At 35.2% G+C, this 14,621-nt stretch overlaps 1 protein-coding gene across 5 annotated transcripts in view; it reads right to left on the bottom strand.

Annotated features, from left to right (window-relative positions):
- Positions 1-14,621, bottom strand: part of actn1 (actinin, alpha 1) — a 41,936-nt gene that overhangs the window by 22,903 nt on the left and 4,412 nt on the right. For all 5 annotated transcript variants that reach the window (XM_073833761.1, XM_073833757.1, XM_073833759.1 and 2 more), the window contains exons 2-3: positions 1,868-1,982; positions 550-669 (exon numbers count right to left, since the gene is read on the bottom strand). In XM_073833761.1, coding sequence (XP_073689862.1) covers positions 550-669; positions 1,868-1,982 — 235 coding nt within the window. The remainder of the gene's footprint in view (positions 1-549; positions 670-1,867; positions 1,983-14,621) is intronic.

Genomic DNA, 14,621 nt, shown 5'->3' with positions numbered 1-14,621 from the left:
ATTCTTCTTCTTCTTCTTTTTTTACACAAAAATAGAAGTGTATGGGAAGTCCCATTTAAATATCTTGGTAAACAGCCATGTTTCCTCTCCCTCTTCTTAGGCTAATCTCATAATACACTCCACACACATCCCAGTATGTGTGTGTAAGTGTATCCCGGCTCTGCCAGACAATCACACACACACACACACACACACACACACACACACACACACACTGGTAACAGTATGTAATCAAGGCAAAAGCTTTGGTAGATGGCTAATCTGTCTGGAATGCTGCTCTGGATTATACATAGAGAAAAAGAGAACAGCTAACATAAAAAATACACACACACATTGTAAAATGGTCTAATATATGTCAGGTACAAACTGCATGTCTAACCTATTTAACTGTATGGAATGGGGAGGGGCTTCATATGACATACAAGCACATATCACATACAGGCAGAGCGTCTGATAGTCATTGATCCCACATGCTGAAATGCTGAACTCATGACCCTGGAAGCCTGCAGGATATAGGTCACTGCTGAAGGGGGGAGAGGGGTTACCTACCCTCTGCTCCAATAGAAACCAGTTTGACTCCTTTGCTGGCAATGAAGTCCAGAGCTTTATTCACATTGGAGATCTTATGAACTCTCATTTTCCCTCTCTCTGGTTTGGCCAAGCGTTCTCCTACAGAGAAAGACAGTTTAAATATTGCATAATACTACAATGTCACTCAACACTCTGCCCTCAGGTGACTTAAACATGTACACTACCAGTCAAAAGTTATTGAACAGTAAGATTTCAAATTTATAATAACTGGTTTCCATTTTAATATATTTTAAAATTTAATTTATTCCTGTGATTTCAAAGCTGAATTTTTAGCATCATTACTCCAGTCACATGATCCTTCAGAAATCATTCTAATATTCTGATTCGCTGCTCAGAATAAAATGTATTATTATTACTATGTTAAAAACAGGTTTCAGGTTTCTTTGATTAATAGAAAGTTCAAAAGAACAGCATTTATCTGAAATAGAAATCTTTTGTAACATTATAAATGTCTTTATTATCACTTTTGATGATTTTTAAAGCATCCTTGCTAAATAAAAATATTAATTTCTATAATTTATTTCCAAAAAAAACTATCCTGACTCCAAGCTATGAATGGTGTAGTGCATAATGTTACGAAAGCTTTTTATTTCTGACAAATGCTGATATTTGGATCTTTCTATTCATCAAAGAGTCCCAAATGTACTAAATTGTTTTAAATATTGATAATAATAATAATAAAAAATGTTTCTTGAACAGCAAATCAGCATATTAGAATGATTTTAAGGATCATGTGACACTGAAGACTTGAGTAATGATGCAGAATAAATAACATTTTAAAATGTATTAAAATAGAAAACAGTCATTTTAAATAGTAAAAATATTTCAGAATTTTACTGTTTTTGCTGTACTTAAAATAAATGCAGGCTTATTGAGCAGAAGAGACATCTTTAAAAAACATTAAAAATCTTACTGTTCAAACACTTTTGACTGGTAGTGTACATAAATATTGAAATATTAATATATAGTTATCAACTAGCTTGTAGTACACAAGTTCTCTTTTGAGAAAAAAGGTAATTTTTTTTTTTATATAAATTTGTATAAATAGAGAGAAGAAAGCAGAGTTTCCCGTTTCATTTTAGATCCACAAGCTCTTGATTCAATGAAATTTGACTTGTTGTCAATTTTTTTAAGTATATTTAAGTTATAATGTATATTTTGTTTGTGTAACTAATTTTGTGTAACTAATTTTCATAAAGTCAAAGAAGATACAAGCTTCCAAATGTAAAAAGGATCGACCGGGTTCAAGGTGAGACTGTAATTAGAGGTTACTGACCTGAAATGACCTCTAGGAGCAGCATGAGTTTGAGTCCGTCTCTAAAATCCTCCTCAATGTTTTCGATCTGCGTCCCTGCCTTTCGTAGATGAGAATTGCACCATGCAGTAAACGTCTGAAAAAGAGTGATTCATACATTTAGAAGAGAAATAAAACCAAACACAGTTCAAATATAATGCAGCAAATGCCTGGAATGTGCAAATAAGACTTGGCAGAAAACTCTATAAAAGATCCAATGAGTTCACAAAATCCACACTGAAATATGCAGCTCAAATTGTTAAAGTGATAGTTCACCCAAAAATGAAAATTCTGTCATTAATTACTCACCCTCATGTCTAACCAAACCATAAGTCTTTGTTGATCTTCAGAAGACAAATTAAGAGATTTTTCATGAAATCCGAGTGCTTTCTGACCTTCCCTGCATAGACAGCAATGCAACCGAAACACATTCATCAAGTAAGGTCATCAATAAAACAGTCCAAGTAACATGGTTCAGCCTTAATTTTATTAAGCTACAAGAATACTTTTTGTGCACAAAAAAAACTTGATTTCTTTTCCATGTCATATCTGAACTATATCCTTACTACCTTGAATGTGTCAGTTGTGTTACTGTCTATGCAGGGTCAGAAAGCTCTTGGATTTTATCAAAAATATCTTATTTTGTGTTTCGAAGATGAACAGAGGTCTTACAGGTTTGGAACAACATGTGAGTGTGTAATTAATAACAGAATCTTTATTTTTGGATGAACCAATGCTGCATTCAGAAGGATTTGCAGAGCCGCAGGTGCTACACAAAGCCTGAGCCAGCACGCAAAAGTTATGTTGATAGTACAATACTCTTAAAATGTCAATGAAAATGTCATTTCCTCATGATATAAACAATGTAACCAGTTTTATTTATTTCATACACCTGCGCTATGCAAGCGAATGAATACTTTGTTAATTCTGTATTCATCCACAACCATGCCTGATTGTGACAGTAAGAGAGAGAGAGAGAGAGAGAGTAGAGGAGGGTAAGCGCTCTACAGGGGTTGTCATGGCAGCGCTGAGTATCTGTGGCTTCAGGATTCTTCGGTATGTTAGTGAGCTGATGAGAAACAGCTGTGGAGCAGAACAGAAGCTAAACACACTCACAATCTAATACGATTGATATGCCACTTAACGGAATCATAGACACTTCAGGTTATGCCCGTAAAAGCAGGAGTTTGTTCCAACTTTGAGAGGTGAGGAGAAATGTCTAGATGTGGGCATGAGAAGAGACAGGACTGCTGCATGATGGGATACAGCCGGTCCCCATGGGTGGGCTGGGGTGTGCAGTTTTAATGATGGATTATGGGTAATAGAGCACAGGTCAGGTGAGAAACATTGTGGAATTTGGCAGCCACTAAAAAGGAAATGCCATAACATGGGAATATCTGGAGGTAAATGTGAGTCAAGCAGTAGGATTATAATAAATTAATTCAAGAGGAAGTGCAGACGCTGGTTGGCAAGCACACACACGAAAGCTACTACTGCCGTTACAATATTCCAACTACAGTAATGAAAATGAAAATGTGAAAGAACAAAAGCTACAAACTTAATTAATACTACACAGTACACACTTACAGCATGCATCCAGACAAACTCTAACACGGCTAGAGATACAATAAACATTCAAGATAGTACCATACGACCATACTACCGTATGTTTCTGCGAGCAATGTCACAAAACTAGATTAAAAAAACCCTGTTGATAAAAAAGCAGCATATGCTGGTAAGGTACACCACCAGCCAAAAGTTTTGGAACGGTAAGATTTTTTAATGTTTTTTAAAGAAGTCTCTTTTGCTCACCAAGCCTGCATTTATTTAATCCAAAGCACAGCAAAAACTGTAATATTGTGAAACATTTGTACTATTAAAAATAACTGCTTTCTATTTCAATATATTTTAAAATGTAATTTATTCCTGTGATCAAAGCTAAATTTTCAGCATCATTACTCAAGTCTTCAGAATTGTGTTTCTGAATTCTGATTTGCTGTTTAAAAAAACATTGAATTATTATTATTATTATTAATATTTAAAACAGTCGAGTACATATTTTCAGGATTCTTTGATGAACAAAAAAGATTCAAAGATCAGCATTTATCTGAAATAAAAAGCTACTATACCATTCAAAAGTCAGTATAATTTTGGGGGGGAAAGAAACTATAGAAATGAATACTTTTATTTAGCAAGCATGCTTTAAATTGATTTAAAGGCATAATGTTACAAAAGATTTCTATTTCAGATAAATGTTGTTCTTCTAAACTTTCTATTCATCAAAGAAACCTGAAAAAAATTATATATCAGCTATAATTATTATAATAATAAATGTTTTTTGAGCAGCAAATTAGAATATTAGAATGATTTCTGAAGGATCATGTGACTGGAGTAGTGATGCTAAAATTCAGCTTTGAAATTACAGGAATAAATTACATTTTGAAAATAGAAAATAGAAAACAGTTATTTTAAATAATTAAAATATTTCAACATTTTACTGTTTTTGCTGTACTTTGGATCAAATAAACGCAGGCTTGGTCAGCAGACTTGTTAAGAAAAAAAAAATACTAAAAAAAAATACCTACTGTTCAAAAAATTTTGATTGGAGCTGGAGCTAGTTGTACAGAACCAGCTTAAATCCGTAAACCAGCTCATGACCAACTAAAGATGACCAACTTTTTTTCAATAGAGTCTTCTAGTAAAAATCACTGAATGTGCCCACTGTCGCATATCATGCTTTTAGTTGAGAGATGTGCAAAACAACATGTTTTTAACTAGCTGCTGGGCTGCCTAAGCGACTATTCAACTAACAGTTTTTAAAGAAGACCTGTGTAATTAAACTGACTGGTTTTCTTAGGGGGCGTTTACATAAGACAACTTCTTCTGTTCGAGAAGAGTTCAACAGAGCACTGATTTTAATAAAAGGATGAATTCAAAGATGTAACTTTTCCAAGAGGGTTTTACCATACAAACCATCAAACAGATAAAGCACAGATGCTGTTTGCATACTAATTAAATACTAACATTTTTATAATATACAGTTGAGGTCAAAAGTTTACATACATCTTGCAGAATCTGCAAAATGTTAATTATTTTTCCAAAATAAGAGGGATCATACAAAATGCATGTTATTTTTTATTTAGTACTGACCTGAAGAAGATATTTCGCATAAGACATTTACATATAGTCCACAAGAGAAAATAATAGTTGAATTTATAAAAATAACCTTGTTCAAAAGTTTACATACACTTGATTCTTAATACTGTGTTGTTTTGTTTAGTGATAGTTGTTCATGAGTTCCTTGTTTGACTTAAACAGTTAAACTGCCTGCTGTCCTTTAGAAAAATTCTTCAAGTCCCATAAATTCTTTGGTGTTTCTGCATTTTTGTGTATTTGAACCCTTTCCAACAATGACAGTATGATTTTGAGATCCACCTTTTTACAATGAGGACAACTAAGGCACTCAACTATTCAACTATTACAGAAGGTTCAAGCACTCACTGATGCTTCAGAATGCGTCAGAGAGCTGGGGGTGAAAACTTACAAAACTTACAAAAAATACAGAAGAACAGTAATATTGTGAATTATTAATACTATAAATAATTGTTTTATTTTTTATATATTTTAAAATATAATTTATTCCTGTGATGGCAAAGCAGCCTTTACTCATGTCTTCAGCATCGAATGATCTGTGAGAAATAATTCTAATATGCTAATTTTGTCCTCAAAAAACATTTCTTATTTTCCAAGTTTTTGTTGCCTAATATTTTTGTGAAAACTATTCTTTTTTCGTCTGGAATCTGTTACGAGAATAATTGTTTAAAACAAGAATAGCATTTACTGCCACGTTTGATCAATTCAATGTGTCCTCGCCGAATGAAAGTTACTGACGTCAAACTTTTAAGTGATATATATTATGACCATGCATACAGTTTAACATGATTTTTGAGAATGAAGCTCTACTGATAAAGATATATATTTACTATTTAATACAAATTACACTAAGCCTAAGCGCACAAAAATCCACAAAACAAAAAGATATATAAGCTATGCAGAGGCATGCAAATGTATACTCACACACACAAATGCATGTAAATATAGTCACACAGGCAGCAGATCTCTGCTCACTCAGCAGGAATGCTGCTACAAATATTTCATTACTATAGCTCTTTTTGAACCCTCTGTTTCACTCCTTCTCTTTCCTTCTTTTCCTGCTCTCTCTCTTTTCCTCCCTCTGGTGTGAAATACAGTGCAGCTCAGCTCGTCGTTGTGGGGTTGCTATAGCAACTACGAATGCCAGAAAACCTACAAACAACCAGGTGGTCCGAGACACACACATACACACAAACAAACTCCCCCATAAGCCAAACCAAATGACCTGTTTATTTACAGCTATTGTGGAAACGTTTTTTATAGAACATCTCTAAAATACATGCAGCAGCCCCCAAAAAAAGTATGTGGGCACTCAGAAATCTTAAAATATCAGTGCAAAAAGACATGTGGACCACAATCTGAAGAAGGACATCTTATGGAATTGCACTAAAAGGCATTTAAAAGTAAGAACTATAAATTAGAAGATAGAAAGCATTTAGTAATTTTTAGAAACATTTTGATCACACTGATAATTTAGAGGCTTAAAGGAGTAGTTCAAAATTTACAGATAACGTACTCACCTCTTTGTCATTCAAGATGTTCATGTGTTTCTTTCTTCAGTCATAAAGAAATTATGTTTTTTGAGGAAAACATTTTAGGATTTCTTTCCATATAGTGGACTTCTATGGTGCCCCTGAGTTTGAACTTCCAAAATGCAGCTTTAAAAGGCTCTAAAATTATCCCAGCCAAGAAAGGGTCTTATCTTGCGAAAATAACAGTTTTAAGTTTCAGGATAAAATGAGAACTGTCATAAACAGGTAGGGCTGGGCGATTAATCGAAAAATAATCGAAATCGACATTCAGAACCTATAATCGTTAAAATTTTTCCAGGAAGATTATTTCAATTACTTTCCCTTTAAAAAACACAAGCGCTCCGTTACGTTATTCCGCCGATATGTCGATGGAGAGCTTAAACAGTATTTATACAGTAAAAAGTATTTACAGGATATACAAGGGTAATTTTATTTAGAGGAGATACTGCTTATTTTCTACTTTTAATATGAAAAACATTGAAAATTATTTATTTTGTTTCCAATAGTGCAAGTTATTTATTTTCACTAATTTAAGAAAAATGTGACTTTTCGTTTTAAGCAATGCTTGCTTTAATTTCAGTTGTTCAACACTGATGTTCAATTAATAATCATAGATCATAGATAGTGTTTTTCCTTCAATTATTTTAAAATCAAGTAATGCACCCTTCATCCAAAAATCTCTCGCTTGTAATATGTGAACATATTTACTGTACAAAACTTGTCAGTGAACTATGAGGGCAAAAAAAATAATTATTATATAAATATAATTAAATATAATTTTGTTAATAAATAAAATAATCGTTCATTAATCGTAATCGGGTTAAAATGTTCAATTAATCGAGATTTTGATTCTAAGCCAAATTGCCCAGCCCTATAAACAGGTATACAAACAGTTCAGGCAGAGTTAGACCAAGACAAGTGTTTGCAGTTAAAGAATATATAAACTGTAAAAAAGTTTTAGAAAATAACTGATCGTTTCGCTAGATAAGACCATTCTTCCTTGACTGGAATCATTTAGAGCCCATTGAAGCTGCATTTAAACTGCATTTTGGAAGTTCAAACTCAGGGGCACCATACATATCCATTATATGTAGAGAAATCCTAAAATGTTTTCCTCAAAAAACATAATTTCTTTATGACTGAAAAAATAAAGACATGAACATTTTGGATGACAAGGGAGTGAGTACATTATCTGTAGATTTTTGTTCTGGAAGTGAACTATTCCTTTAATAATAATAGTAAACCAAAAATGGAAAATTTACAGTTAGATTACCTTTGCTGACATTTAACACTCCCTGAAAGGGATAGTTAAAATGAAAATTACGCATGATTAACTCCCTCTCACACCATCGTAGTTGTAAATGACTTTCTTCCTTTAGACGAATACAGTTAAAGTTATATTAAAAAATGTCCTGGCACTTCCAAGCTTTATAATGGCAGTGAAATTTATTTAAGTTCAATAAAGTGCATTAATCCATCATAAAAAGTACTCCACTCAGCTGGAGGGGCTTAATAAGGGCCTTCTGAAATTAATCAATACATTTCTATAACAAAAATATATAAGTATATTTAAAACTTTATAAACTTTATCCACTGTATTCAGCTTCCGCTAACTGTCATACGTGCGTTCTCGAGAGAGTTGAGTTCCAGCGAAAGACGTAGGACGTAGGTGTAGCGTAAGCTCCAATCAGAAGTGATGAACTCGGAAGCGAAACAGAAAGAGCAAAAAAACACTGGTCACAAATTAGAAGTACAAAACGAGGATTTGTAAAGAAAAATGTCGGAGGATTTCGATATAAGCCAAGAGGAAACTGGTTTTCCTTTGCTGTAAACAAAACTTGGTTCTCTCGAGACTTACGTACGCTACCCCTACGTAATACGTCATCTGCTGGAACATGGATACAACAGTTAGCTGAAGTTAGAGATTACAGTTTATAAAGATTTAACAATGGATATTTTTCTTACAAATGCATCAATTTGCTTCAGAAGGCCCCCAGAGCTTTGTGGAGCACATTTTATTATGAATGGATGCACTTTATTTTGATTCAAAATCTCAACACCCATTCACTGCCATTATAAAGCTTGGAAGAGCCAGGACATTTTATTATATAACTCTGATTGTATTCGTCTAAAAGAAAAAAGTCATATACACCTAGGATAGCTTGAGGGTAAGTAAATCATTTTTAAATCTAATTTTCATTTTTGCGTAAACTATCCCTTTTAAAAATTTCATTTTCAAAAACACAAATAAAGTAATATCAATGCTCAATGTAATATTTAATTGATCTTAATGTGAATGTGCTAAATTAAAATGTTATTAAATAATATTATTTAATAACATTGCTTATTTAAATGTAATATTTAAATCAATAATTTTAATATAACAATTATTTCCATGTTATGGAAGATAACCCATAAATATGATAGACTTTTCGTATCAGACAGAATTTTAATATCAGCACTTTCCTAATCTAATGCAATGACATTAAAGAAGTAGTTCACTTTCAGAACAAAAATTTACAGATTATGTACTTACCCCTTTGTCATCCAAGATGTTCATGTCTTTCTTTCTTCAGTCGTAAGGAAATTATGTTTTTCTCTCTAAATAATGGACTTCTATGGTGCCCCCGAGTTTGAACTTCCAAAACGCAGTTTAAATGCAGCTTCAAAGGGCTCTAAATGATCCCAGCCAAGGAAGAAGGGTCTTATCTAGCGAAACAATCGATTATTTTTTTAAAAACATTTACAACTTATATACTTTTTAATCTCAAACGCTCGTCTTGCCGAGCTAGACAAGATGAGCATTTGAGGTTAAAAATATATAAATTGTAATTTTTTTTTTAGAAAATAACCCTTCATTTTGCTAGATAAGACCCTTCTTTCCTCGGATGTGATCGTTTAGAGCCCTTTGAAGCTGCATTTTGGAAGTTCAAACTCGGGGGGGGGGGGGGGGACCACAGAAGTCCATTATATGGAGAGAAATCCTAAAATGTTTTACTTAAAAAACATAATTTCCTTACGACTGAAGAAAGACATGAACATCTTGGATGACAAGGGGGTGAGTACATTATCTGTAAATTTTTGTTCTGAAAGTGAACTACTCCTTTAATACTTTTTTCAAACGTGTCCCAAGTGACCAAACACATTTTGGGGCCTTTAGACACACAAAACGCCTGTGCACCTCCGCCTATTCAGGTGTGCACGTGCGACAGGTGTAACAGCTGCTACCTATTTAAACAAAACGCTAACCGCATACATACACAGACAATGACATCATCCCCTTTCAATAGATGAAATGCCTGTCTGTCTCTACATCTGTTTATCTTTCACATTAGTGCTGTTTGCTAAGACAAACATCATTACTGCTTTGAACTAAACCCTATCCCCAAGTATTAGCCTAAACTTAGACATATAAACCTATTTTTTTTCCATCTGTTTCTCTCTCACCCTATCTGTCTGTTAGTGGGCTGTTTGTTGGTGTCTGCTGGCTTTCTCCTCCAGACAGGAAGTGCTGATCAGCCCCCGAGACGCGCGGCCCACTGTCTCGGTTCCACACGCATTCCACATTATCCATCCCCCCCACACACTACACCCTCCTAAGGTAAGGCTGTCTCTTATTTTCACGTTTCCAGACACAGAGTTTAATAGCTCATTAATAATCTTATCAACAAGCCTGCGGCTTCACTTAGAGCTAAACGCTGACTCGCTCGGATCGCTGCTTTCACGTTAATTAAAGTTAAAACACACACAGTGTATGTGCACACATTTCCTCACTGCAGCATGTTACAGCTCCCAGCGATGTTGCATTATATATACAAGGAACACTACTAAGGCTTGCTTCTGTGTAAGTCTGTCGGACAGATACAAAGAACAAAGTCCTCATTTGGAGCACATCATCAGGTTAGGAGCGGCATGTGATGATTTGCATGACTTTCACTAAGATAAAAAAGGGTCTGACTTGACATATTTGACTTTGCAAACTGCAGAGCCGAAGGAGGATCAAACACAGTCAATAAAAGAAACTTTTTAAGAACGCACACACATACATCAAAAAACTGCATCCCGCAGCATCTCGGTCTGGCTCGAGCACACACGCAGTCTCAGTAAATGAGGTGGCAGAATTTTCTACACTATTGTAGAGCTATTCAAGCTGTTCTTTCACTGGCTGAAAGAGCACAGTGAGGGATAAAGTACCTCATCACGTCCTGACATTAAACTGCAGGGCAGGAAATGGCATGAGATGTGTCATGCACGTCATCATGCATGTCATTCTGGTGGCGACAGCTGTCGCTCACAGACGTGCCGGTTATGATGTCATGAAACAATGACGCATTATCTCATGAATAGTAAATGCGTATGCATGAATAAAACATTGTCTTACTGTTTTGAATGAAATCATGAGACAAACTTAATTGGAGCATTGCATTAATCTTCCACTGTCTGTACTAGGATTTGGCTCAATCTGCCCTAATACATTTTTTTAATAAAACAAAATTGCATTTGTACATCAGTGGATGAATATTAGAAGTGGCGAGACATAGCAAGCTGTAGAAAAGCAATAAACTAGAGCCTGTGTCTGAGAGCTGCAGGGTTGTAACCACCATACTCTTCAAATTATCTTCTTTTGTGTTCAGCAGAAGAAAAAAATTCATACAGGTTTGGAACAACTTGAGGGTGAATAAATGCTAACAGAATTTACATTTTAGGTGAACTATCCCTTTAAAGGATTAGTTTACTTCCAGAATAAACATTTCCTGATCATTTAGATGTTCATGTCTTTCTTTCTTCAGTTGATAAGAAATTAAGGTTCTTGAGGAAAATTTTCCAGAATTTTTCTTTATGTATTGTACTTTAATGGGGATCAGCGAGTTGAAGGTCCAAACTGCAGTTCCAATGCAGCTTCAAAGGGCTCTACACCAGGGGTTTTCAAACCTGTCCTGGAGCCTCCCCTGCCCTGCACATTTTGTATGTCTCCCTTATTAGGCACACCCAATTCAGGTCTTGCAGTCTCTACTAATGAGCTGATGATTTGAATCAGGTGTATTAGATGAGAGAGACAAGCAAAATGTGCAGGGCAGGGGAGGCTCCAGGACAGGTTTGAAAACCCCTGCTCTACACGATCCCAGATGAAGAATAAAGGTCTTATCTTGCGAAACAAAAAAAAATCTATACTTTTTAACCACAAATGCTATTCTTGACGTAGACGGAAGTACCGACCCAGTGTTTGCTAAGCAAACGTGCAAAGAAAGTCAAACGCCCTTTGCAAAAAAAGGTAAATCACTGAATGGATGATCTTGAAGTTGGAGTAGAAAATGAGATGGAATTTTTCGCCGGACCCTACCTTTTTAAACCAAAGTACACAGATGAAGAACTAACCACATGTGACATTTCCAATGTGATTACGTAATGCGTAGACGTGCATTGCAGAGCTAGTACAAGATGAGCATTTGTGGTTAAAAGGTATATACCTTTTATTATTTTTTAAAAGAAAAAGACAGATAATTTCAATAGACTAGACATTATTCCTCGGCTGGGATTGTGTAGAGCTCTTTGAAGCTGCATTGAAACTGCAATTTGGACCTTCAACCTGTTGATCCCCATTGAAGTCCACTATATGAAGAAAAATCCTGGAATGTTTTCCTCAAACACCTTGATTTCTTTTTGACTAATGAAGGAAAGGCATGAGCATCTTTGACGACAAGTGGGTCAGTAAATTATCAGGAATTTTTTATTCTGGAAGTGAACTAATGCTTTAATGAACATAGCTTATTTTAGGAAGCTTTTCTAACTTCAACTACAACAAAGTGTGTCACTTTCACTCAGGTGTTCGAAGCATTACTTTACAATAATCTAGATACAGTAATTTCTCTTTTCTTCCTTTAATTCTTGAACAATTAAAATAAAAAAAGAAAACATTGACCAAAAAAAAAAAATATACTAATGCTGTATCCTCACTCGGTGCAATACATTGGCTAAACTAGAAACCGAAAATGCCAGCTTTCCAAGTAGTAGTAAAAAAAAAAAAAACGGCATGCACTTATGACGTCTAAGAAAATCATGTGTTATATGCAGGCCTACACGGCATCTGTGCCCGCAGAAATTGAAGCAGATGCCATTCACAAAGTTTTACACATACCCTGCTGCTTGCGTGTTGGTTTATTAGACATTTTGGCTAATTGGGTTATGCTTACAGCTACCATTAAGTGTATAGTACTATTTTCCCTAATAGTCAGCAAAGAAACATGGGGAAAAAAAGTTGTTGATATAGAGATGGAATGTGTCAGTCTCTCAACAAGGAATTTCAGATTCTCCTTAGATCTAAGATCTCCGACAGATTTCAGGGAACTCACCTCAGACTCAAGGCTCAGGCTCAAAAGCAGCCACTGTATCCCACTGGGATACTCAACTTACCCCTCTAACAGAGGTAGAGAGAAAGAGAACAAGTGACAGAGACAGAGAAAAACAGAGGATTGATTGCGACAAGTAGACCCAGTTTAATTCTTTTGATTCTTCCTACATTAACCCTTTACTACACGAAGACAGACACCAAGAAAATAAACAAAGCAGCTGGTCAGACAGATACAGATCTCAGAACCCAATGATATGTGACTGATTCAGATTCACTAGAGCTGAACTGTTTCCTGTTTTTGAAAATCTACATTTTCTTATCAGAGCATGAGGATCTGCAAACAGAACCATTTAAACCCTGCCCAAGGCAGACTGAACTACTGCAGTATGGAAACACTTAAAATAACTCGCTAGTACTGTCCGCACACTCCACGACACTGCAGGGCCAATTTCAGTATAAAAATCATAGTTTTATATTTTCTAAAGGAAATCCACTATTATGATGTTAGGATACAGTTGGTGGGGAGCTGCTAAGTATTTGCCAGCATGTTCTGGATGGTCCCTGGATACTTACCCTGTTGAAAAAAAACAGCATATGCCGGATAGGTATGTTCCGAAGCATGGCAGCTGGTTTAAGCTGGTTTAAACTGGTCCTGAGCAGGAGCTAGTTGCATAGGACCAGTTTAGGACCAGATTAAACCAGCTCAGGGACATCTTAAACCAGCTCATGACCAACTAAGGACTATCTTAAACCAGCTCAATCCAGCTGCCATTCGTTTAAAACATACCTAACCAGCATATGCTGTTTTTTTTTCAACAGGGTAGCAAGCAATTTAGAAATTCTTCAGTTTAAATGTACAACTACCATTTGAACGTATGACAATTATGATATAAATATGTTTAAAAAATAGTCTCAAGTCAACCCTCATTAAAATAAACACTGTATGTTTTGGTTCACTTGAGACTAGGGATGCACGATATGAAAAATTCTAACCGATACCGATAACCGATAATTAAGTCCTTCTTTTGGCCGATGCCGATACCGATAACCAATACATTCATATTTTTATATGATAATTTTGTGCACACAGGAGAATACAAAATCTAAGATAAACTAATGAAATTTATATTATATATCTGGGTCTAACAATCATAGCAAACAGTCCTGACTCTTCAAAAAAAAATTTTTTTTTTGTGTAAGGCACCACAATTCTAAATAAAATAAAAGGCTTTGACATTTTGTCAACCTGGAAAAAATGAAAAGTGCATCATGGAGTAAAGTCAGATGTCCAAATGTCTGTGGTAAAGCTTACGTGTAGTCCATTCTTATTGATCATATTATGAATGTGTGCAGCAGCCAAATCGTACAAGGCGGGGAATAAAACATCAGAATCGAGATAAAAACATCTCAACTCTTCAGAATGCTGCAAGCGCAACGCAGGTCATGTGACATGAACCAACCAATCAGCTTCATCCTTTCCCTTAATAACACTGAAAGCACTGGCAAGGTGGAGAAATAGCTTATCAAAGCTGTACAGGAATAAACATTTTTAAATAAATTTGATAACAGAGCTACTGCCAGTGATTTTTAATGCTGAAAATCTATGTATTCTTTGCTGAAACTAACGCGTCTTTATGGAGAGCGCATGTCATGGCTGCTTAGCAACGGCAGACGCCACTGGAGCTCAAACTACAGAGCGGTT

This window comes from Garra rufa, chromosome 2, assembly GCF_049309525.1.
Source record: "Garra rufa chromosome 2, GarRuf1.0, whole genome shotgun sequence".
In the NCBI taxonomy this organism is placed as follows: domain Eukaryota; kingdom Metazoa; phylum Chordata; class Actinopteri; order Cypriniformes; family Cyprinidae; genus Garra; species Garra rufa.
This window is presented reverse-complemented; position numbering and strand designations above follow the sequence as displayed.